At 31.6% G+C, this 26,513-nt stretch overlaps 2 protein-coding genes across 2 annotated transcripts; both read right to left on the reverse strand.

The window, feature by feature from the left end:
• Positions 1-1,279: 1,279 nt before the first annotated feature.
• LOC133293302 (aspartyl protease family protein At5g10770-like) lies at positions 1,280-4,615 on the reverse strand. The gene is made up of 3 exons (XM_061491849.1): positions 4,441-4,615; positions 2,727-3,017; positions 1,280-2,076 (listed from the first exon to the last, which is right to left on the reverse strand). Exons 1-3 carry the CDS (start codon positions 4,613-4,615, stop codon positions 1,280-1,282), a joined length of 1,263 nt encoding a protein of 420 aa, XP_061347833.1.
• Positions 4,616-18,209: 13,594 nt separating this feature from the next.
• LOC133293303 (aspartyl protease family protein At5g10770-like) lies at positions 18,210-20,808 on the reverse strand. The gene is made up of 3 exons (XM_061491850.1): positions 20,637-20,808; positions 20,093-20,509; positions 18,210-19,015 (listed from the first exon to the last, which is right to left on the reverse strand). The coding sequence occupies exons 1-3, from the start codon at positions 20,806-20,808 to the stop codon at positions 18,210-18,212; spliced, it is 1,395 nt and encodes a 464-aa protein (XP_061347834.1).
• Between the last annotated feature and the right edge of the window lie 5,705 nt (positions 20,809-26,513).

Raw genomic sequence — 26,513 nt, forward strand, 5'->3', positions numbered from 1 at the left:
ATATAATTAAAATTATTAACCTGATATTCACCTAATAGTAACTTTTGAATTGAATTGATGTTTTATATAATATCAAAATCTTTGTGGTAGGTGGGTGCTTGTTAATTGTCCATACTTCAAACTCATTATGTTTTATGTAAGGAGTGTATTAGACAACTATAAAATTATTAGGGCATGTTTGGTGCAACGTATAAGGCCTGATAGTATAAAGTTATACTATATGTTATGACATTTTCAGTTGTTTGGTGTGATCATCGTATAATATAAGCTTATACAGCAGAATCCCTTAATACATCAAAATGATGTATAACTTAATCCGGCCTAAGGAGGAGGGATTAAGCCTGATAAGGGGTAAGTGTATTAGCATCGTTGACCAGTGCAATTCTCAAAAATTAATATATTATTTTAATACTAATATATTAAAATAAAAATTAATTTTTCACTATATTAATTTTTAAAATATTGAATTTTTTTTTATAAAAATTAATTTTTTTTTTGGACACACTAATCAATAGATTTTTAAAAAAATTAATACCATATGACATTTTTTGAAGAATTATATAAATTTTTTATTAAATGATATTTTCATTAAAAATATTTATTTTTATCCTATATAGTATTGTACAGTGCATTACTAAATATTAGATGATATTATTTTATACAATATATTATTTTATATAATATCATGCCAAACTACTGAATAGTATTAAAATTCAACCAAATCTTATATAATCAAACCTTATATTATCAAAGCTTATACTATCAATTCTTTATATTATCAGAGTTTATACTATGAATCCTTCTTCTAATAAAGTGATTCAAGAGCATATCAGAAAATTTTAACGTCACACATTCAACAACCGCAAGCGAGACAGAAGTATACGCACTTGAATCAGGATATTCTCACTTGGTTCAAATTAAATGACATGTTCAATCCTTTAACTTTGTAAAGTATACAGAGGAGTCATGTAACGCCAAAAGCATTATATAAGTATCAAGATTTAAGATATCACCTTTATACTGTGAAAAAGTAATTTATTCTCTCTTTTAATATATTAAAACATATTATTATAACCTCAATCTTTATTTCTGATACAATGGTAATGGTTTGAACTTATTTGCTCCTGAAAATCATCCAAACCTAAATCTTTTTTTTTTTTTTTTTTTTGTAATACAAACCTAAATCTTTATTTAAGCTAAACTTCGTTCACCGCTTCATAAGTATTTAATACACAATAGTTACCTTGTAGAACTCAATAAAGAGATGGACACATAATTACTATTTGCAACCACCATAACCAAATCCAATTTTACCTCCTGCTACATCATACACTATCTCTAACGTTTTCTGTTGAACGTTTCCAAAAAGTACAAGATCATCACCTCCCGGATATGGTGCAAAAGGCAAACAAACAAGGGTGGAGTTGAGTGGAAAAGCTATACCAGTGGGCGGTAGATCTAAAACAAAACCATCTGCAAACAAGAAGCTCATTTTCGGAATTTTAAGTTTAAGAAGACTACCAACATCATAACAAGTGTCGAAAGCTCCAAACGGTTTTGTCAACTGATAATGTGACATGACTTTTCTGTAAGCTTCTCGCAAAGTAATATAATCCTTGGGAGGTAACCTTGTAATAATAGTACCAGAATCAATGCTTGCAGTACCATTCTTGAAAGCAATGGGAAGTTTGGTGTTGCCAAGTTTTATTCCAACAAGATTAACGGCATAACCTGCTCCTAGCTGTGTGAAATTCAAGGATTTTGAAACTGGTTTAGCCTTACCAAATTTGAGAAAACCAATCTCACTTGCTTTTGATGGTAAACAGTATGAAAAAACTCTCTGATATGTGTTGGCTGTTTGTTCCACAAATGATAAAAAACCCTGGTCGAGCCCAAGTATGCCATCAATGCCTTCCATGCTGACATTAGCGAATTCAGCACACCCAAATATTGTGTCATTGAAAGTATCGGATCCTACACTTAGCCTTTCTTTAGCAAGAAATCCAACGAGTGATGATCCATCTACATAAGCTCCGCCGTACAAGCATGTTGAGGTTGAAGAGCAACTTGAACTCCCTGCAGTTTTATGATAAGAATCCGTAAAGAACCAATTCAACTCAAATGCTTAAGCTGTTGGGTGAGGTTACATTAATGATTTTATATATCGCAACACGCTGCCTCACACGAGAGTCCACTGGGTTTGAAGGGTGAACAATGCACATGCTCATCTACCTATGCTAAGAAATTCCACAAGAGAAAATTGGGGGGGGGGGGGGGGGGGGTGAGGATCAAACCAGTACATCGAAGCTTTGATACCATGTAAAGAATCAATTTAACTCAAAAGCTTAAGCTGTTGGGTGAGGCTACATTAATGATTTTATATATCTCCACAGAATCAAATAACAGAGATGTTAGGTTGCAAGTCATAAAGAAGCTTATATAGGTTAAAGCTACCTACTTGGCTAACAGAATGTATTACAACATTGAAAAGTTTTATTTTCTAAGAATATCTTGAATGGGCTAGTTAAGTGATCACAGCCTTATTGCATTTACGACACAGGAAAAAAAATGTGCATAATATATTGAATACATATAGTTACCTAAAGTGGTATTGGTCAGACTGCATGTGTGTGAGGGACATGTAACGTTGATGTAAGTTGAAGATTTTGATGGATCAAAGATTGGATCTGCTTGCTTGTAACAACCATGGGAACTTCCAAACTTACAAGGTTGGCATTGAGTCCATATGAGACTACTTCCTGTATCCATCACAAGCGTCAACTCCTTTTTAGGTGTTCCCAGACCCACATTCACAACGTATTGAAGAGTAATGCTACTATCCCACTTTACTTTAACATTGTTCTTGCCACAGAGCTTGGACTGCAGCTTGGAGTTTACTCTTGTTTGGTCTCCTTCAAGGATTTGACGTACAGAAGGAGCATTTGCTTTCCCATGCTTGCTTGGAGAGCAGGGTCCATATTTGTGGAACAATTTCAGACCCTCCTCTTTGGATGAGACTACAGTTCAAACCAATCACAGCTTCAAAAAAATTACTCTCGGAAAATAATTATGTAATAGAGCCTGAACTTAATTAGTTTCATGATGAAATAGAGATGTCGGGGATGAAAAATTGCATGCGGTTTAGTATTGTTGATTTTGATTTGGCATAACATTGAATTGAAACTTGTTTTTGTAGTATGAGACAATAAAGCGAACCTGTGGCTAGTGGTTTCAAAATGTTCAAAAAACCAAATCGATCCGTAATCAAACTGTTGCACATTTTAAAAATTGGTTTTATATGAAACTGCATTTTATTTTATAAACTAATTATTTACCAAATCATAAAATTAATTGGTTATTCATGGTTATCCATAACCAAACTGCTATACATTTAAAGAACAAATAAGTATTATCTTTTATCATGCCTATTATATATCAATTGACTCAAACTTTCAAACAATAAACTAGTAAAAAAAGTTAAGCATCTCATGTAGAAAATATTTATTTAAAAAAAATTACACATAAATCGAAAAGTCTCATTCTAAGAAAGCACTTCTTATGTAACGTAATAACTTTTTTTCCCAAAAAAAAAAAATAACCACGTATAGGCCTCCGGGCAAACTCATAGCTTGACAAGGCGAAGGCTTTGAAATGACAAAAATGAAGTTAAAAAATAATCACGAAAAGGGCAATGAAATTAATCAATTGGCTTAACGTCTCTGAGAGCGCCATTAAAAGGACAACTCACAATGGATTTACTTATTTGTTCTTTAATTAGAGAGCAGTTTGGTCAAGGATAACCAATTATTTTTATGGTTTGGTAAATAACTAATTTATAAAAATAAATTACAGTTACATATGAAATCGATTTTTAAAAATAACTGATTTTAAAATGTAGAGCAGTTTGGTTATGGATTGGTTTAATTCTTTTGGACATTTTGAACACCCCTACCCATACCTTCGTCGATCAGTTTAAATGAAACTCTTAGTAACATAAATCTTGAGAGAACGAAGAGCAATTTTTTTATAATTTTAAAATAATTCAACTGTTCTTCTACCAACCACTCTAAACAACATGAAATAATTTCTATAAGAATCATTTCATTCGGAGAGTTCCAAAATAATGCAGATTCTTGCAAGAAATAGTTGGTCAACTGCCTATTAACGGAAGAAACAAACGACTACTTATAAAAATAGCACAATCCATCAAAAACTGATTTTAAATTTGTTAAAAAACTGGTTTTTAACTTGATAACTGGTTTATGGTTCATAACCGGTTTTGATTTAAAACAAGTTTTGAATTAAAACCGGTTTTAAATCAAAACCAGTTATAAATCATAAACCGGTTTTGAAAGAAAAAACCGGTTCGGTTTAAAAACCAAACTGTTTAAAACCGATTCGGTTTTTGTTAAAACCGATTATGAACCGCTTCATGCCCACCTGTGGCAGAATGGCTGCAATTTGAGTCTGTCAGTAAAGAGCTGATTTCAACAATGTGGAAATGATTGCTTTCTGTTGGTATCTCACTCTGAAAGGCACAACTACTTTGGTGTATAGAATTGGGAAGAAAATGCAGAGCAAGAAAGCGAATCAGAGAGAAAGAGAAGTTTCCCATTTTTCTTGTAATAGTCTTCTTCTAAAGTTCTGGTGCTAATAAGTAGTACTATATATTCTTCTGAAGTTCTTGGAAGTCAGCTAATTAGAAAATTAACGTGTGTGAACAAAAATTAAAATTAAAATAAAATAAAATCTCAAAGCCTTACCAAAGTAGCAATGCATATAGCAATGTCCGATATTAAAATAGCCTCAATGGAGTAAACAAAGTATTTTTTGAATAAGATAAAAGACTGCCGCTGGCGCAAATGCGTATTGACAATAAAAAATTAATTAATTTAAACACTCCATGTGAATACCGATTAATTTCAGACCTTCTGAGTAGTTTTGGGTAACCACTAACGTAAATTAACGGAATACTAAAAGATTTTATTGAAAGGTTGTTGAATCCCAAATACATTTCGTGCATCGGTTGGTCGGTTTTTTATATCTTATATCAAGAATCGTATCGAATAGTAAAATACAGAAATATAACATAAAAAATTTAAAAATATATAATATAATTAATAGGGGAGGAATCTTTTGACTCTAAAGTAAGATTTGCAACTCTTACTTCTCATCTCAACCGTTGATTTCCGTCCATCTAACGGTTATCTATAACAATTAATTAATTGTTTATTTCAAATAAATAATAACCGTTAGATAGACGGAAATCAACGGCTAAGATGAAGAGTAAGAGTTGTAAGTCTTACTCTAGAGTCAAAAGATCCCTCCCCTAATTAATATCATATAAATCTAAATTTCAAAAAAGATCCAATCCGTAAAATACATAAGTTATTAAAGTGCAAACTAGTTATTCTCCTACTCATTAATTACCAGAACTAATATTATCACAACTATATAGTGTTTTAAAACTCTGCCCCACCCCGGGATCGACCCCGTCGAGTCACTGACCCCCTCTCTCTCTAAGGGTTGGGGTCAGCAGTTAGACTCTGCATGCATGTTGACCCCCGAAACCTCTCTAATTGAACCCGTGACTTCCGGGTCAGAGGGGCCACTGCATTTTTTTTTTAAAAAAAAATTTACACACGAAAAGACGTCGTTTGATTTGTAAAAAAATAAAAAATAAAACAAAAACAAAACATAACATAACAAAAATTGCTTTGCCATGCTTGCTTGGAGAGCAGGGTCCATATTTGTGGAACAATTTCAGACCCTCCTCTTTGGATGAGACTACAGTTCAAACCAATCACATCTTAAACAATTTACTCTGGGAAAATAATCAAGTGATAGAGCCTGAATCTAGTTTCATAACGAAATAGGTGTGTGTGTGTGTGTGTGTTTTGAGGGCAATGCAATATTAGTGGAAGGGGAAAATATGCATATGGTTTAGTATTGTTGACTTTGAATTTGGCAGAACATTGACTAGAAACTTGTTTTGTAGTATGAGACAAGAAAGCGAACCTCTACCAGAAGGACTGCAAGTGGATTCTGTCAGTAAAGAGCTGAATTCAACATAGTGGAAATGGTTACTTTCTGTACTCTGTAAGGCACAACTTTGGTGCATAGAATTGAAAAGAAAAAGCAGAACAAGAAAGCAAAGCAGAGAGAAAGTTAAGTTGCCCATGTTTCTGGTAATCTTCTTCCTCTGAAATTCTGGTGCTAATAAGCAGTGCTATGTACTCCTATATAAGCATCACCAAGTAGCAATGCATATTAAAATTAAATATGTTCATTTGAAGCATTCAATGCTTATATATACTAATGATGGTAATAAAACATGCATTTTAAATAAACAAAAAAGACTGCCCCAGGTGCAGATGCGTATTCACAATAATTTTATTTTATTTTATTTTTTAACCATTTGATACATTCAATGTGAATGCCGATTAAGTTCAGACCTTTTAAGTAGTTTGAATAATCACTAACTTCCAATAACGGAATGCTAACGGATTTTATTAGTGTTTCTTGGAGCTCATTCTTGCCTTGGCTGCCTACTCCTGATTGAGGATATTCATTTTAATTATTACAAATGTTTATTTCTTATGCATTTTCATTTGTTTCTGAATACACTTTCTTGGTTAAATAATAAATTGTGCTTTCCAATTGAATATTGACTACTCAGCTGTGTTAATTTAGAAAGCCCTAAATGATAATATTTACACTTTTATCTTTTTATATTTGTTTTTAAATTATTAAATAAATAATAAATAATTATAATTTTAAATATATGTGTAGTTTCCATCTAATCAAGCCACTTATCCATTTCATATTATAAACTCATTTTTTTCGATGAAAATTTGACTCTTTCAAGTCAAATGTTCTTTAATTATCTAAAACCTTGCCCCTGTTGATGACTAACCGGTTAAATGACTTGACTAGACGGGGTCGTGCCAACTTGCTAGCTGTAAATATAACTTTATATATATATATATGGGTAAGGATCCGTTTACAAATTTTTTGTACAAATTTTTACAAATTACACTATCTTCTTCTGGGAGAAGATAGTGTAACTAGTGTTCTCCTGGAAGAAGATAGTGTAGTTTGTAAGAGTTTGTAAACAAAAAAGTTTGTAAATATAACCTGCCCCTATATATATATATAATTATATTTACAAATTTTTTTGTTTATAAACTACACTAAGTATGACCAGTCATACTTAAATAAAGAGTATATAACTGGTCTTACTTAGTGTAATTTGTAAGAATAAGTTTGTAAACGAATCATTCCCATATATATATATATATATATATATATATATATATATATATATATATATATAGCGGATATACAATGGCCTGATCTAAGATTTAGTACAGTTAAAAAATTATAACTATGTACTACGGGTAGTATATAATTATAATATTAAAGTTGTATTTTTTTTCTTTCTTTAGAATTTTAACTTTGTATTATGGTAGTACATTGTTATAGTATTAAAGTTATTTTTTCTCTCTCCTCAGTAACTTTTCAGACAGTTGTCGGACGACATAGGAGAGAAAAAAAATGACTTTAATATTATAGCTATGTATTATCCACAGTACATAGTTAAATTTTTGAAGAGAGAAAAAATACAACTTTAATATTATAACTATGTACTACACGTAGTACATAGTTATAATTTTTTGACCGCCCCAAAGCTTAGATCCGGTCACATGACAAATGTATATATATATATATATATATATATATATATATATATATATATATATGTCCTTTTTTCTCATACAAAAGAAGTGGTGGGCCCCACCAACCATTAAAAAATAAAATTGTTGTACAAAATTTGATGTCTCATAAGTAGAAGAAAGAATTATCCGGCAACATGAGAATTATTTTCCCATATATATATATATATATATATATATATATATATATATATATATATGAAAAATATTTTCTCATGTCGCAGGAGAATTGTTTTTTCCTACCAGTGACCCTTTAATTTTAGTACAATATTTTCTTTTATTTTTTAATAGATGTGGGCCCTATACAAGATGTGTTTATAGCATGTGAAAATTTTCTCCTACTACATGAGAAAATTAATACATATATATATATATAGGTAAAATCATTTCTGCAGCCGCTTTACGTATAACAATGACAAGTGTATGATTATGATTCCCCATATTTAATGCTTTTATCTTTTGTATGGTTATAATTTCCCGCATTTAATGCTTGCACGTATATATATGACAAATGTTTGATGGGTGCACGTACAACAGCTGTAGAAATGTAAACCACACATATATATACATGTGGCTTTAATGTTTCTGCAGTGAATGTAGAGAAGTTATCTATATTTGCTCCCAAAACGACGTCGTTTTGGGTTGAAAAATAAAAAAATTATAATGAAAAAGACTATTATAATCCTGAAATAAATTATAATTACAAAAATACCTTGATTTTCGCTCAAAACAATGTCATTTTGGGCTCACTGTAGATAAGTTATCTACATTGACTGTTGATAACTCTCCCAAATGAGAGTTAATTTATTACTTTTATGATAAATTTGTTGCATAAATTCCATATAAAGTGTCTTAATTGCATGATAATTGAGCTAAACATTGCATATTCATGATTAAGTGCTTTGAGATGACTAAGTATGAAGAATGAGATAAATTCCTTGATTTTGTGTAAGAAAAGATGACTTGTTGAGTGTTTGTCTTTGCATGAAAAATTGACGTAGGAATGCTGTAGCAGAAAAGTTGACGAAGTAATGACATAGCAAGCGCTACAGCATGACATTGTGGACAAAGGGACAACCGAACTTTTGAATTTCAAAAGTTAGTTATTCTTCAACAATACACCAGCAAGCAAGGGAAGTTTCTGGAGATTTAGTTCAGAAATCACAAGGGTCAAAGACAAATTCAAAGATTGAGTCTTATCCCAAAATCCCAAAGAACAAGGACAACAACCTTGATTCGGTCAACAACATTGGCACAAGAAATCTAAGAAGATAAAGATCTTATCCAATTAAGTGCCAACAAATCCGAAAATCCCAAGGATCAAGGACGATTTCAAAGATTGAGTCTTATCCCAAAATCCCAAAGAATAAGGACAACAAACTCTTGTTCGGTCAACAACAATATTGGCACAAGAAAATCAAGAAGATTAAGATCTTATCCAATCAAGTGCCAACAGCCCAAGAATTTAGGGATAAGATAAGGCTGCAGCAACCGGATTCATGAATCCCCACTCTTAATTCCTAAAGCCCAAAGCCCAACCATTTTTCCTATTTAAGAAGAGCTCCTCCACGAGTTAAAACAGAGAGAAACAGTTTGAAACACAGTTAGAGAGGTTCAAGGTTCAGAAGGTCAGAAGCAAGGAGGAGAGTTTTAGAGGGAGACAGTGAGCTTTTTGGAAGAGGAAGAGCAGCGCTGGAGCAGTGCTGGAGCAAGGCAGTGACGACGTCTTCCTGCAGCAATTGTTTTTAACTTCTTTTCTGTTTTCCAATGAATTCTTTCTTTCTTTTCTCTGTTTTATTTAATTTCATTATGAGCTAATTTGCTCCATAGGTTAGGTGATAAAGTACCTATACTATAACATTGAGATGTATGCCTAAACTTTGTTTATGTTAATGTTTAATTAGTTATTCAACGAGTTTGCTTAATCTTATTCATGTGTGCATGTCGAGAGATCATATGTGATATTGAGGAGGTTGGGGCCGAGAGGTTTCCGAATCCAGACCCTTGTTGAATAGTGTGGACTAATCGAGTTAAATTAACTTAATTAAGTTGTGGGTAGAGAGATCATTCACACCACATAACCTAGAACGTGAACTTAAACAATTCAGTGATTAGTTTGGCCATAGAGATGTGGAAATTAGTTATTGGGTATATATGTTAGGTTGGCCAAAAGCCCCAGCATACATTAGTGTTTGGTTACTAGTTAATCATCGATATAGCATTGTTAAAGCATCAGATCAGTATTGCTGTATCAGGGAAATTGATCCTAACCTATATTTCATCCATCATCTTAATACCTATTATTTTAGTTTCTTGTTTTCTTATTATTAGTTGTCTTTTATTTTACAAAACCAATAATCATAATCAATCACTTTACTCACTTTCTTCACCTAAATAATCATTACTTGACACTTATCTCCGTGGGAACGATACTTGGACTCACACATCCCTTTATTACTTGTGACACGTGCACTTGCGTATTTGTGTGGAAGATTTAAATTTGATTACAATTTGCACAACAACTGTAGAAAAAGTGAACCATATATATATATATATATATATATATATATAGGGAAAAAGAAGTATACTGTTAAGGGAAATTGTTAGATTGTGTTATAGAGATAGAGATTGTGGGACCCACATAAAACAAGTGTCGGTCCCACAATCTCTATCTCTGTAACATAATTTAACACACACACACACACACACATATATATATAAGGAAAAATATTTCTACAGCCACTTTAGATAAGGTTATCTACAGACTACAGCTAACCCAAAATTATTGATTAATGAAGGGTGTTTCTGTAATTTTAGGTGAATTAATAAAAGGTGTTTCAGTAGAATGCATACGATAAAAAAATAAAAAATTTTACGGAAACACCCTTCATTAATTCACCTAAAATTACATAAACACCCTTCATTAATCAAAACGACCTAATTTTTAGGTTAGCTGTAGATAACCTTATCTAAAGTGGCTGTAAAAATGTTTACCCCATATATGTATATGTATATACACACACACACACACTGAATACCATCTTCAACAGATGAGTTCCACACACACACACACACATATATACACTGAATACCATCTTCAACAGATGGGTTCCACATTTATCTTTCATTTTAGTTTGATATATGAGATTTTGATTAGTTGTAAGCAAAAGTCTGTTTACTCCTAACTTAAACTAAAAAAAGTCACACTCACCGTATGAAATAAAATAATTGTTACCTTTAGCATAATTCATGATTTAAGGGTTTAATTATTTTTTTTACAATGTACTAGGCCTGTAAAATAAAGTTTCTATTATCTTGCAACTTAATTCTTAGATAGTTCTTCAGCTCATTAATTTTTAGCTTGTGGCTAAGGTTATATACTATGTAGCACCGATATCGACATGGGACACGTGACATGATACGACACGACACTCCGACACGTTAATTTTAAAAAATGTTAGATTTCGACACGTTAGGACACGTTTTGATATTAAATAATATTTTTAATTTATGTAGTGTATATTATATTTAATATTCAATAATTTAACAAAAAAATGAATCTAAACTTATAATATTCATAAATTTTGCAAAGAAACATAAGATATCCTAAATATTTATATTAAACTCAATAAAATGGTAATCGCAATCCAACGAATCTAATAGTTGGAACTAAAAACTCAACGCAACGCAACCTTTGAACAATTTTTTGAATTTTTATAACGCGTGTTGGAGTGTCGGGGAGTGTCGTAGTGTCCGAGAGTGTCGGGAAGTGTCGGACACGACACATCAGGATTTTTGAAGTGTCGGTGCTTAAGGTTATATATGATAAATTTTTATTTTTATTTTTTGTTATTTTTGATCAAGGAATAGGAAGTTTGCATATGCATGCACGACTTGTCCCAAAGCCAAAGTAAAGGTCAGGCATAGCGAGCCAACAGTAAAAGATAACAAATATCTTTATGAGATGAACTCTTTTGAATTTTCATTAGAGCGTAACCTTCTTAGCGACACATTGCATCAGATCTCGGATGTAAAGGAAATTGGGCTAGACTAGACCTTGCCTCAAGACAAGGCCAACACATTTTCATCTAGATTTGGTGACAAGTATGTCAGAGTCTAAACACGCTTATGAGCGATCGTGGTGGGCAAGAAATGCTCGAGGGATAAGGATGTGATTGGAAAGTTAGAATGTAGGAATCTTAACGGGTAAGTTGATGGAGTTAGAATATGGTTTTGCTAAAATGGGAGTGAATATTTTGTGCTTGCAAGAGACTAATAAGTGGGTTGGAGAAAAAGTCAAGGAAGTGGAAAGCGTTGGATTCAAGTTGTGGTACACAGGTGTATGTTGCGACTTTGGCAAATTCACCGATCTTAAAAGTAATAAAGTGTATTGAGTACGAGATCGTTCCGATGAGGATTAGAATTTCAATCACTAACCCACTATTTACACTTAAGTTGGACGATCAATCAAGAGAGATGAATGAAATTTGATCAAGAATATTGTATAAAAATCAAACTAAATAACAAAGCAAGAAGGCTAAATTTGGATTACTTGTCAATTAAGAAATGCAATTAGGGATTCGACTTCCCTTAATTTTCCCTTTATGTTATGAATTAAAATCTTAATTAATCGCCCTTTTTATATTGCCCATTAAGTCCCTTAAATTAGTTTAAACACAATCCGTTGGCATTCTAACCCTTTACTCCCATAAGAGAATCTTAATTTCTTGGTGTTTCTTAAAAGGATCTAAGCATCAATATCAAGAATCATAAAAATGGCACAATTCATATGTCTATTCTTAGAGTCATACAATTAATAATGAATGAATCAAACCAAATTCATATACTAACATCCCTATTGTCAAATACGAATCCTAATTCAATTTACAAGAACAACTCGTAGAAGACATTAAGTAAAGACATATTCATTCAATATAAAAAGAAAAAATTACATTAAATATTAATTCAGAAACATAAAGACTCAAATGGTTCTATCTAGCCCTAATTACAAAGAAAATCTAGCCTAACACGGTGAAATCAAGAACACAAGAAAACAAGAAAGCTCCCCCAAACTCCATTGATGTAATGGCGCGGTAAATCTTCAAGGTTTCTAGCGTACTCGAGACTCCAGCCCGTCTCAAACTCTCAAAAGCATGAAAGATCGCTCCTCCGATGAAAACTTTGCCTCCGATATTAAGTTATGTCACAAACTCATGAAGAATAACTTAAATAGGTGTAGGAATCTTTGTTTTAGGTGAAAATCACATAATGGGCCTTAATTGGGTCGTAACTGGGCGTTGAACGGGCTGGAGCGCATTAAAATGTGCTATTTTGACAACAAAAATATAGTTTCGTATTTTGGCTATAACTTGAGTTATACTCCTCCAATTGATATGATCTTGGTCTAGTTATAAAAATAAAAGACAGATCTACAATTTTATGAAGAACACGAGATCCAAATCCATCATTTTGGATACAAAATATTGGCCGATAGACATCTTTAGGGAGATTTTCAATAAATGGTTGGTCCCCATTTATCGCTTTAAATCCTTCAACCTTAACCGTTGCTTCAATTTAACTCAATTGTCCTACAAAACAAGCAAAAATCATTCATATAAGTCAATAATTCAAACTCTATGTTTTTTAGCCAAATAACTCTAAGTTTTCATGCTTTTGACTATATATAAGAGTGATTTTAGTCCTTTAAAACATGTTAAACTATGAGTTTATTAGTATAAACAAGAGTAAAAAAAGAGTGGAGTTATGATCGATAAAAGTTTAAGATATCAGGTTGTTGATATCAGAAGAAAAAGTGATCGAATTATTTTGGTTAAGCTCGTAACGAGTGATTAAATTTTAGATGTCTTGGGTGCGTATGCTTTAAATAAAAAAAAGGAATGCTTTAAATGTTTGCATAAATATCCCAGAAAGGAGAACTTGCTAAAGTTAAGATTGGGTAGAAAAATGCTAAGAAGTAGTGTGAAAGTCCATAGGCAAAGTTTTCTCTAATTTGTACAAAAAAATTGGGAGTAAAAAAGGTGAAAAACTATCCATAGACCATAGACTTGCAAAAATGAGGGATAAGGAAAGTAAAGATTTGACCCAAGTTAGATGCATCAATGATAAAAATGAAAACTTTTGGTAAAAGATACAGAAATAAAAAAAAAGGGTGGATGGACTATTTTAACCAGCTTTTTAATGGGAGTAGCGACAAAAATGACGTGAATTTGGAGGATGCATGTGATGATCTAAACAAATGGTTTGCGCGTAGAATTAGGGGTGAAAATGGGTCAGGCTAGCCTGGTCTAGCCTACAGCCCGGCCTACGTTGAACCTGGCCTAACCCGACCTACGTTGAAAAGTAAAGTAGGCTTAGGCTAATAAGAAAGCCTTTCTAACAAATAGGTCAGATGCCAATTTTATCAAGCCTGGCCTATTTAATTTTTTAAAATAAAATATTTATTTTAGGTGGCAATCAGTACCAACCCTAAATTATTTTATGCAACGCCGCTTCTCCCTTCTCTGAACTTCGTCTTTTCTCTGGCAACTGACCTCTCATCTTTGAGCTTGGATTAGTTAGTTTTTTTTACTATTGTAAAATTTTTAACGCTCATTAGTGAAATTTATATCTTGTGTAAAAAAATACAGCAATTTATGAACACATTAATGACTTGTAATGTCAAGCGAATATTTTAAAAATTGTTAAAAATATTTTTAAATTTTTTAAAAATATTTAAAAATATATCACTAGGGAGGCCTACAAGGCCTGTAAGCCATATAAGGCACTCTAATTTTTAAAAATAGACTAGACTTAGTCTATAAATAAAGTCTTTAGTAGGCCAATAGGCTAGATAGACTGAATATTTTTTTACGTAGGCTTATGCCAGAAAGGCTAAAGTCCAACCCAGCCTGACCTATTTACACCTCTACATAGAATTAAACGTATGAGGTTAAGGAGGCATAAAGAAGATGAAGACTAGTAAAATTTTGGGACACGATAATGTCCTTATAAAAGTGTGGAGATGCCTGCAAAAATAAGTTGGTTAATAAATATTTTTATTAATCATAAGAAGCCTATTGATACTGAAAACATATAGAAAAGTAGCTACACAAAAGAAATTGAATTTGATAAAAAAAAACTCGGTTCTCAATTGTATTTATCAAAATAACAAAATGTTCATCTCTCTACCAAAATAGTGCTAAACACCCTTTTATAAGCTGTCAAATAACCCTAAAATGTAATTAAAAAATACATAAGGAAAGGAAAGTCTAAATATAGCTAATTATGAATAAATCGACATTAAACACACCTAAAATAAAACATAATTAAAATCAAATCAATATAGTAATAAAACATTAAGAAAAAAAATCAAATCTCAGGGGTAATTGATAAGAAAAAAATTATACGGGTGTAAGTAATAAAAGAGTAAACCACATGAGGTTTATCATGGGTGTTCATCAACGAATTCAAATCGTGGTGATTGTACTGAAAAATCGATAACCGAATTAACCAATAATCAAAAAAATACCCCGCATATTTTAACTCGATTGGATCGATTTTTGTTTTGGTTGGTGAAATCCGATCTACTGTATTATGTATTTATTATTTTCAAAAGATTGTGACTTGAAATCTTGTTGTTTTGTAGACTTAGAATCTTAGATGTTATTGATAGCAAACAATCTTGTTTTAATTTTTTATTGTCTATTAATCTATTTTAACTCTTCATGAGTTTTAAGTCTTGTTTTAGTTTTTTTTTTTTTGAAAATATTCCAACCGGTTCATTGCTTCGCAATTAATCCGATTCGGGACGGGTCCATGATTAAGGCTTTAAACCCCTCCCAAAGGTGGTACTGGAGATATTCGAACACATGCTCTCATCCCCACCTGCTTAGCTCCCATGTGCCAACTGAGCTACCACCATTTGGTTAAGTTTTGTTTTAGTTTGAAGACTTAAATATTCCAAAGATTTGTAACTTTGAATGACTTTATTTTGATATAACTGGTGATTTTATGACTGAAATTTTAGCCTTTTCGAAAAATTGAAAACTGAAAATCAATCCAATCGAAATCAAATAAAATTGAATTGGATTAGATTAGATTTAAAAAAAAATTAAAACAGAATGATGATTAAATGATCAAACCGAAGGGATTTGATCAAATAATTTTTGCTTCAAAATCGATCTAATCCAGACCGCGAACATCCCTAAAGTTTATGAACTTTTCCCTAGTAAATACTTAACTTTAAAGTTCACAATCTCACATAATTTGCTCCAAAACTATTTAGCCTTATATATATATATATATATATATCACTTATTTTTTCGGTAGTTTTTTTATTTAAATTTATCTTTGACGCTTTTCAATATTAAGTTAATATGATAAATGATAAAATAATAAATTATTTTTGACTTTTTTATTCTTTACAAATTAAAATTAAAAAATGAAAAATATATATATAAAGAATAATATGGAACTGAATAAGCTAATTAGGTATAAAATCAATACAAATAAAGGATGTTGTCCATGTACCCCAGAAAAATATGTGTTACATTCAATATCAACTAGAATTTATTACCAATTTTTTTTTAAATCCCATCTGGTTGGTCATAAATCATATATAATATATTAAAGTTAAAAATACTTTAATATTTCATAAAATATACACAACTCGTAACATAACGAAAATCTTGTGAAATAATCAAATGATGGTAGTTTAGTTGGTACATGAGAGCTGAGCATGTGGAGGTGAGAGTATGTGTTCGATCCTCTCAAATACCATTTTTACCATTTTTAAGAGGGGTTTAAAGCCTTAATCCTAAACTAGTTCCGACAGAATTACCTTCGGTGAAAGATATCTGTTGTTTATATATATATATATATATATATGGGAATGATCCGTTTGCAAATTTTTTTTACAAATTACACTATGTACTTCCGGAAGTATATAGTGTAACCTAATGTACATCCGGGAGTAGATAGTGTAATTTGTAAGAGTCTGTAAATATAACCCTCCCCTATATATAAATATATGGAAAAAAGTATTTCTACGGCCACTTTAGATAAAGTTATCTACACATATCCTTTTTTACTAAGTCTGACCAGTCATACATAGTTATAACAATAAAGCTGTTCTTTTTTTCTCTCTCTTAAGACATTGTCGACTGACGTGGCAGAGAGAGAAAATGTAATTTTTATGTAAGACTGGTCAGACTTAGTTAAAAAGGAATAACTGTAGATAACCTTATCTAAAGTGGTTGTAGAAATGTTTATCCCATATATATGAAAAACTTTTTGTGCTTTTAAAGGATGTAAGTTGTGTCTTTTTAGTCTTTTTACTTTATGTACTTCCGGTAGTATATAGTTATAACTAGGGGTGTAAATAGGCTAAATTAGGCTAGGCTTTGGTTTAAATAGGTCAAACCTGTGTAAAAAAATATTGGGTCTGACCTGACCTATTAGCCTCTGTAGATCCCAAATTACAAGTCTGGTCTGACCTATATTTAAAAAAATAAAAGCCTTGGCCTAAGCCTATTAAACATTCAACAATTAAAAGAATAACTAAAATAATATTATTTTATTATTCAAAATTATAATAATAATAATTTTATTTAAAATAAATAATATGATATAGGTCAGCCTGTAGGCTTATTCAAAAGCCTATGACCTATTTTCTAAATAGGTTTTTTAAAATGCCTAAGTCTGTTCTATTTTACTATTTGTAATATGCTAAGCCTACCGTAATATAAGCTAAGCCGTAGGCCCCTGTAGGCCGGCCTAACCCATTTACACCCTTGGCTATAACATGAAAAGTTATTTTTTCTCTCTCTCCTCAATCACATCAGCTGACGTACGTGGAAAAGTAATAAAAAAAATCAAATTTTTATGTTATAACTATGTATTATCGGGAGTACATAGAGTAAAAAATTAAAAGGACACAACTTACATTCTTTTAAAGCATATATAGTTTTTCATATATATATATAGGGATTTGCATTCATCATTTAACATGACACAAAAAAGTTTCCTACACACAAAACATTTTGTGGGGCCCACACTTTTTGAAGCAAAAAAAAAAAAAATTACGGCACGCAAAACGAATCTCAATAACATTACACATTCACTTTTCCTACAACATTAACTCTTATAAAATCCATATATATATATAGGGAAATACAAGTCTCATGTTATAGGAGACTTGTTATCTCATGGTATAGATACAAAACATGTGGAGCCCACTCTTTTAAAAAAATGTAAAAAAATAAATAAATGCTGACACAGCTTTTGATGTATGAGTAGGAGGGGTATTATATCTCATGTAATATGAGAAAAACATACCCCATATATATATATATATATAATAAGTGGCTAATCTACTAATCCTAAGTGGTGTTTAGGCTCCGATAACATGGTATCTCCGCATGGAGCATGGTATTTAATATATTGCAAACTTATTAAGAGATGGATAAACAATTACTATTTGCAACCACCGTAACCAAATCCAATTTTTCCTCCTGCAACATCATACACTATCTCTAACGTTTTCTGTTGAACGTTTCCAAAAAGCACACGATCTACACCTCCCGGATACGGTGCAAATGGTAAACAAACAAGGGTCGAGTTGATTGGGAAAGCAAGACCAATGTGCGGTAGATCTAAAACAAGACCATCTGCAAACAAGAAGCTCATTTTCGGAATTTTAAGTTTACGGCGACTATCAACATGGTAACATGTGTCGAGAATATCAAACGGTTTCGCCAACTGATAATGTGACATGGCTTTTCTGTATGCTTCTCGCAAAGTAATATAATCCTTGGTAGGTAACCTTGTAACAACTGTACCAGAATCAATGCTTGCAGTACCCCTCTTGAAAGCAATTGGAAGTTTGGTGTTGCCAAGTTTTATTCCAACAAGATTAATGCCATAACTTGCTCCTAGCTGCGTGAATTTCAAGGATTTCGAAACTCGTTTAGCCTTACCAAATTTGAGGAAACCAATCTCACTTGCTTTTGATGGGAAACAGTATGAAAAAACTCTTTGATATGTGTTGGCTGTTTCAGTTTGTTCCACAAATGATAAAAAACCCTGGTCCAGTCCGAGTATGCCATCATTGCCGGCGACGCTGACATTAGCGTTGATTTCAGCACACCCAAATATGATGTCATTGAAAGTATCGGATCCTACACTTAGCCTTTCTTTAGCAAGAAATCCACCGAGTGATGATCCATCTACATAAGATGACACGTACTCGCATGTTGAGGTAGACGAGCAAGCTGAAAATCCTGCATTGTTTTATCATAAGAATCAAATAACGTGATGTTAGGTTGCGAGCCATACAAAAGCTTATATACTTGTAAAAATCAATTTAATCCAAAAATCTTAAGCTCGAAACGTGAGATTACATTAATGATTTTTATATCATATTTCTTCTGCTAAAATATAAGTTAACACCTCGAACTTTGACCATGTTTTAAATTACCTCCTTCTACTTTTAATTGTTTCAATTAACCTCTGTACTTTATAATTGTTTCAAATCAATAATTCTGTTAAAATTTTTACAAACTCTGGTAAATCTCCTCACATGCTCTAAGCTCCAAATCTCAAAAATTTCTTCTCTTTTCTTCTACGTTCTCCTATCTCTTATTACAATTTTATTTGGATCTTTTCTCAGTAGTTTGGGATGATTTCGATTTGGATCAGAGAAGATTAACGTAGAAGAATCTTCACAAAGTTTGGGATGAGATGATGTTATTATTATTCATTCAGAAAGTTTTCATCGATGATCTTTTCTTCTACGATATGGGATGATCTTTTCTTCTCTTTTTTCTTTAGCTCTTGATTATTTTTTCACAAAGTTTCCATTGATTGTTTCCCCTTCGTAGAAGATGTTAATATTTTTTGAGAAAGACCTTGGGAGAACATAGAAGAAATGAGACACATTAATCTTATCCGATCCAAATCGAAATCATCCCAAACTATTGTAATAAGAGAAGAGAGAACATAGGAGACATTTTTTTTGAGATTTGGGGCTTAAGGCATCTGAGGAGGTTTAACACAGTTTGTAAAATGTTTAACATAATTATTAATTTGAAACAATTATAAAGTAGATGGGGTTAATTGAAACAATTAAAAGTACGAGGGATAATTTGAAATATGGTGAAAGTTCAAGGAGTTAGCCTATTTCTTCAATAGTTAAAGCTACCTAATTGGCTAACAGAATGTATTCCAACGACATTGAAAAGTTGGATTTGCAAAGAATATCTTGAATGGGCTAGTCAAGTGATCACAGCTAGCTAGCCTTATTGCATTCATGACACAGGAAAAAAAAAATCTGCATAATATATTGAATACATAGTTACCTAAAGTGGTATTGGTCAGACTGCATGTGTGTGAGGGACATGTAACGTTGATGTAAGTTGAAGATTTTGATGGATCAAAGATTGGATCTGTTTGCTTAAAACAACCATGGGAACTTCCCAGCTTACACGGTTGGCATTGAGTCCATATGAGACTACTTCCTGTATCCATCACAAGCGTCAACTCCTTTTTAGGTGTTCCCAGACCCACATTTACAACGTATTCATTAGTATTGCTACTATCCCATTTTACTTTAACATTGTTCTTGCCATAGAGCTTGGACTGCAGCTTGGAGTTTACTCTTGTTTGGTCTCCTTCAAGGATTTGACGTACAGAAGGAGCATTTGCTTTGCCATGCTTGCTTGGAGAGCAGGGTCCATATTTGTGGAACAATTTCAGACCTTCCTCTTTTGATGAGACTACAGTTCAAACCAATCACAGTTTCAAAAAAATTACTCTAGGAAAATAAGCCTGAATTTAATTATTTTCATGATAAGAACATTGAATTGAAACTTGTTTTGTAGTATGAGACAAGAAAGAAAGAACCTGCGGCAGAAGGGCTGCAAGTTGAAGCTGTGAGTAAAGAGCTGAATTCAACAATGTGGAAATGGTTGCTTTCTGTTGGTGTCTTACTCTGAAAGGCCCAACTTTGGTGTATAGAATTGAGAAGAAAATGCAGAGCAAGAAAGCGAAGCAGAGAGAAAGTGAAGTTGCCCATGTTTCCGGTAATCGTCTTCTTCTAAAGTTCTGGTGCTAATGAGCAGTTGTATGTACTCTTATCTAAGCATCACCAAGTAGCAATGCAAATTAAAATTAAATATGTTCATTTGAAGCATTCAATGTGTATATATTATATACTAACGAAATGGTAATAAAACGAGCTTTTTGAATAAACAAAAAAAAACTGCCCCGGTGCAGATGCGTGTTAACAATAAAATTTTAACCATTTGATACATTCTATGTGAATACCAATTCAGTTGAGACCTGTTAAGTAGTTTGAATAATCAACTAACGTCGATTAACGGAACACTAAACGGATTTTATTGCAGCTTCTTGGAGCTCATTCTTGCATTGGCTGCCTATTCCTGATTGAAGTTACTAAAGGGATTTTATTTCTTTGGAATTTTCATTTGGTTAAATCACAAATTGAGTACTGACTACTCAACTGTGTTAATTTAGAAATCTTTAAATGATAATATTTACATTTTTATCTTTTTTTTTTTTTTGAATTAATAATTAATAATGATAGTTTTAAAAAAATAAAAAATTAAAGAGTAACTTCAATATGTGTAGTTTGCATCTAATCAAACCAATTATCCATATCATATAATAAACTCATCTTTTTCGATGAAAATTTGACTTTTTCAAATCAAATGTTCTGAAATTATCTCAAACCTTGCCCCTATATAAACAATGTACTTAGAAACAACCAATTCAATAATTGACGTGTAACCGGTTAATGAGTAGACGGAGTCGTGGACACTTGCTAAATACTAAATACTCAATTTGGTATCTTTTTGAATTCCAAGTTCAGTTGATGAGTTCCACCTAAAACTCTCTCTGCTAGTTACGAGTAATCATCGGCAAAGTGATTCTAACTTCTAATAATGCATTTTTTGAAGAAATTTTTTTAGCAGTTTAATGCTATTTTCAAATTATTTTTCCATGTAACGCCGTAAGTTTCGTATAAAGAGGATGCGGGACCGATAAAGTATGAAAATTATGTGATGGTAATAACATTTATTATGGTAGTTTTGTAAATAAATTCAAGGTTTTAATGTTTCTACAGTGGATGTAGATAAATTATTTGCATTTACTTTCAAAACGATGTGGTTTCGCGTTGAAAAATTAAAAAAATATAATGAAAAAAACTATAATAACCTTGAAATAAATTATAATTATAAAATACATTGATTTCTATCTCAAAATGACATCGTTTTGGATTCTATCTATATTGACTACAGAAAAAATGAACTTTAAATTTAAATACTTTTTAATTTTGGTGACAATTTTTTAACTATGAAAATTCATCAATATATTCTTATAAATAAATTTAACTTCTTTATACTTTAAATCCAACCATATTTGAATAAGTTTTATTATTTTTCTACTTCAAAATCAGTTTTTAAAAATATAAAAATATAATCAAAATAACACACCTATTTTTTTTTAATTTTTTTAAACTCTTGGAATGTGGCATTCACCCTTTCCCCCACGCATCTGATTGGTCATAATATATTAATGTTAAAAATTATTTCAAAATTTAATAAAAGTTAAGTTTAAAATTCATGATATATGATTCATAATATTTAGGAAAAATTTGTTCATTTTTGCTTTGAATCCCTTAATTTCTTTTTTTTTAATCACTTACTCCGCTATGGTTTTTTCCATCCAAACTCATAACTCATATGTTCTATTTTACCTTTCTTATAAGGCCAAATGTAACACCCCTTGAATTTACGGTTTGTTAGCGTGCAAAATAATATTTAAAGCGTAAATTACTTGAAATAAGTAGTGGAAGACTTAATGAAAGTTTCACTGTTACATCTTGTAATTTTATGAGATAACTTTTTTCTTTTATTTCTCCTTACGTATTGTCATACAACTATACATGTCTTATATCCATGAGCTGTACTACCCATATATACATTTACAGAATTATTACTTGATTTCCTGTAACCATAATCAATGATCAAAGACTATCAGAATATGATATCTAGTACCAATTCGACTAATCTGGGGATAAAATCTCACATTTTAACTTGTCACCTGAAATACGAAAAAGTCCAATCCAACATGCATGTCCTGAATATGGCTCCACGCCATTATAGATATCATATACATGACTTGTCAACGTACACATATACCCATACATGCTGATAACTGAAACATGTCACTGAATAAATACGTAGATGCCTGAATGACAGAATATACGAATAATTGTCTAATCATGTATCTAAAATAATAACATGTCATATACAACAGTGATTGGTCATATATTATGACCCAAAATAATATATATACAGCTTCAAAAAAGAAACTACGCGCATTCTCCAACTGAGTCCACTAGCCCTGAACATGCTTTTTGCCCTGGGAAGGCTTTTATGCTGTTGGAGTACCTGAAACATGTTCCCAAATGGGGTGAGATAATAATATCGTAAACTCAGGTTTATGGAATGATTCTTCGCCCATGAGATCACTTCTTGCATGAAAGGTCAGATAACATGGTATAATAGTAATTCATATACAAGAGACTTCCAGGGGCTATATCCCGCAAAGAAATCCAAACAAATGCTTTTGAGAACCATAGTCCTCACGGAAGTCATACATGATAATCCAAAGGCTTGGTCCCTAAGGATCATACTTCCAGGGGATATATCCTGCAAGGATAATACAAACGATCACCTTTGAGAACCTAAGCCCTCACGGAGTCATACATAATAGTCCATGAGTTGTATCCCTATGGACCCACTTCCAAGAGTTGTATCCCGTTGGAAGATCACACATGAATGCGTTCACTGGTCATGAACCATAATTCCACGCATCACATCATAACATGAACATGTCCTATATGAATGCAACTATACTACATATCTAACATTCATCAATCACACATAGATGAAACCATAGTCCTAATGGACCTGTGGTGGAACAACAGAGTAGGAGAAGACTCCTAAACCAAGAGTTTACCTCTTGAACTTCCAAGTCAACACTTGCTTGAAGACCAAGAAAGCTATCAACACCATTTTTCACTTGCCTTGTACTACAAAATCACTTATTTCACATAGGATATTGAAAACATAAATACTTGTCATAAATCACACATTGACCTAATGGTCAAAATACCAAATAATTTATGGTTTCATAAACTTTCATTATCCTTGAATAAACAAGAACTAGGGCTTCCGATACTTGACTAACTTAGAACTTGATCTTCCAATGTGAAGTCCCTTGATTCAACACTAATACCATGAATAAAAGTACCATCATCCTCCAATACAGATGTTACTTGCAATTCAAGAAATCACCATATTTGTATGCTAATTTCGAAAATGGACATGGTGATTCACATGGTTATTATTATACTTTTTTCTTCTTGTCAATTCATGCGACAAAAATAAGGCATAGCCAATTACTTGATTAACAAGATTGTTCACATATTACATTATCAAGTTCATATCTTACTTGAATGACATGAACACTAGGCCAAGCTAGGTGTTCACACCCTAAACTCACTTTTATGCCTAGTAATTGCTTTCCAACATGAACTTGAATTTAACACACTTCCTTGCTTGTTTTTTTTTTTTTTTTGATAACACCTTGCTTGTTTTTCCTACCATGGTCGAAGCCATACATGACTTGAAACCCAATTTTTCTTACTTTTATAAGCTATTAACTAGCTCATTCAACCTTATCATGCCTAAGGGTCTACAACCATAATCCATCATGATTTAAATAGGTTTCCCACACATTTTTCATAATATGGCCGAAACCAACCCTAAATGGGTTCAACATGTTTTCAAGCTTTTAATCACCAATCAACTGACTCAATCCTATCTACCATGCTCAAGGATCATCATCATTTATTGAACTTTAATTAAATCAACTTTTCACGTGTATTTCCCTCATATGGCCGAAGTCAATGACAAGGAATTTGTCCAAATTTCATGCTTTCCTCAAACAACCAATTGTTCCATAATATTTTACACTACTTAGGGCATGTTAAACATTAATTAAACATATCAAATACAATTTTTATTCCATATTACACATGAAGGCCGAAATTTCATATAGGTCGTTCATGAGGATTTCTCAAACTTTAACAACATTTACATCCTTTTATACGCTCTGCCATCATACATGAACACATTCCATCAATACGCAACCCATTATTCATACTCTTTCTTTCCCACAAATTTATCAAAATAATGATTGAAAATTGAAACTTGAAACTCAAATAATCAACCATTCAAAATGGAGTTTCTCACTTTAAACAAGTCTTAGACCTCCAAAAGACTCATCTTCAAGCTTTACCAAAAACTCAACATTTTCCTCTCTTGATTAACAGTAACCACGTGGTTAGGGAGAGGATATCTCACTCTCAAGGGCTTCCCAAGCTGAACAAGCTTATGCATTTTACTCAAAAGGACCTAAGCTACATTTTTCACGTTGATTGCAAGGCTTGAAAGTGAGTAAATCAAGAAGCACAAACTTTGAGAAGAGAGGAAGAAGGGTCACGGTTTGCGCTGCATAAATGAGAAGGAAAGGATGATGCATAGTGTTATTTCAAACACACTTAAGTCACTTAAACTCCCACTTGTTGACTTGACCTTTTTTAACTTGATTGGCATGAATTGGATTCTTGTTTATATTATTATGTTAATTATATGATTAACTTGTCATAATTTTCTTGATCTCATGCTTGATTTCTTGTATACTTGCTTAATTTCTTGTTTTCATGACTTGATATCACATGACTTGATTTTTAATGACTTGGTATTACATGACTTGATAGTACGGGTTATTATACCAAATATGTTAGAAACTGAGGTAACTAGAAGTTCCAAATTTTCATTCAATAAGAATTTTAATTAATTTGTAAGGTCTAACCAAAATGAAAACAATATAAGAAAAAATAAGGCTAAATATGTTAGAAACTTAAAACACTTGCAAAAAAAAAAATAGTAAAAGTAAAAAAAATAATAAGAAAAATGATTAAATCTGTCTAAATTAAAAAGATGAAAATTGATTGAGATAAAAAAAAAAAAAAATGATACCCATGAGTTAGAAACTTATAACAGTAACAAAAAATAATAAAAGTAAAAAAGTAAAAAAATTCTAAATCAAAAAGAATAAAATAGACTGAGGGAAAAAGAAAAGAAAGTCTTTACCAAAAAAAAAAGAAAGAAAAACAAGACTTTTACAAAATTGATTTCTTTTTCTCCTATTTCTTTTTTATCTGATTTTTTTCTATTTCTTGTAAAAGTGAAAAAAAATATTAAAAGTGAAAAAAAATAAAGATGAAATATATCTAAATTAAAAAAAAGAAAATAGACCAAGGACAAAAAAGAAAAAAATAGAAGAAAAAATAAATTCAAATATGTCGAAAACTTACAAACCTGATTTTTTTTTCTTTTATTTGTTTTTTGTCTAACTTTTTCTTCTATTATTTTTAATTAAGACTATTTCCATATATTTTTTTTTTAATGTTATAAGTCTCTAACATATTTGACTTAATTTTTTTTGTTCTTAGTCTATTTTTTTCCTTTTGATTTAGACATATTTTATTTTTTATTTTATTTTTTCTTTAACTGTTGTATATTTTCAACATATTTGTTATATTTTTCTTTTATTTTTTTCTTTGTATGTTGTCACCAATTTGTTTTTTGTTTCTTTATAGAACGGTGAAATAAACAAATTAGT

Source organism: Gastrolobium bilobum, unplaced genomic scaffold (genome assembly GCF_033153095.1).
Source record: "Gastrolobium bilobum isolate Gb01-03AN ecotype WA unplaced genomic scaffold, APGP_CSIRO_Gbil_v1 utg3209, whole genome shotgun sequence".
Taxonomy (NCBI): domain Eukaryota; kingdom Viridiplantae; phylum Streptophyta; class Magnoliopsida; order Fabales; family Fabaceae; genus Gastrolobium; species Gastrolobium bilobum.

Bases quoted from the DNA above. Each gene is read 5' to 3' on its own strand.
- LOC133293302 (XM_061491849.1), bottom strand. From the start codon at position 4,615: ATGGGAAACTTCTCTTTCTCTCTGATTCGCTTTCTTGCTCTGCATTTT. The intron at 3,018-4,440 runs GTGGGCATGAAG...TTTGAACTGTAG, and splicing joins TTGCAGCCATTCTGCCACAG to TCTCATCCAAAGAGGAGGGT. The intron at 2,077-2,726 runs GTAAGTTTGGAA...ATAAAACTGCAG, and splicing joins ATGGACTCAATGCCAACCTT to GGAGTTCAAGTTGCTCTTCA.
- LOC133293303 (XM_061491850.1), bottom strand. From the start codon at position 20,808: ATGGGCAACTTCACTTTCTCTCTGCTTCGCTTTCTTGCTCTGCATTTT. The intron at 20,510-20,636 runs GTTCTTTCTTTC...TTTGAACTGTAG, and splicing joins TTGCAGCCCTTCTGCCGCAG to TCTCATCAAAAGAGGAAGGT. The intron at 19,016-20,092 runs GTAACTATGTAT...AAAACAATGCAG, and splicing joins TCTGACCAATACCACTTTAG to GATTTTCAGCTTGCTCGTCT.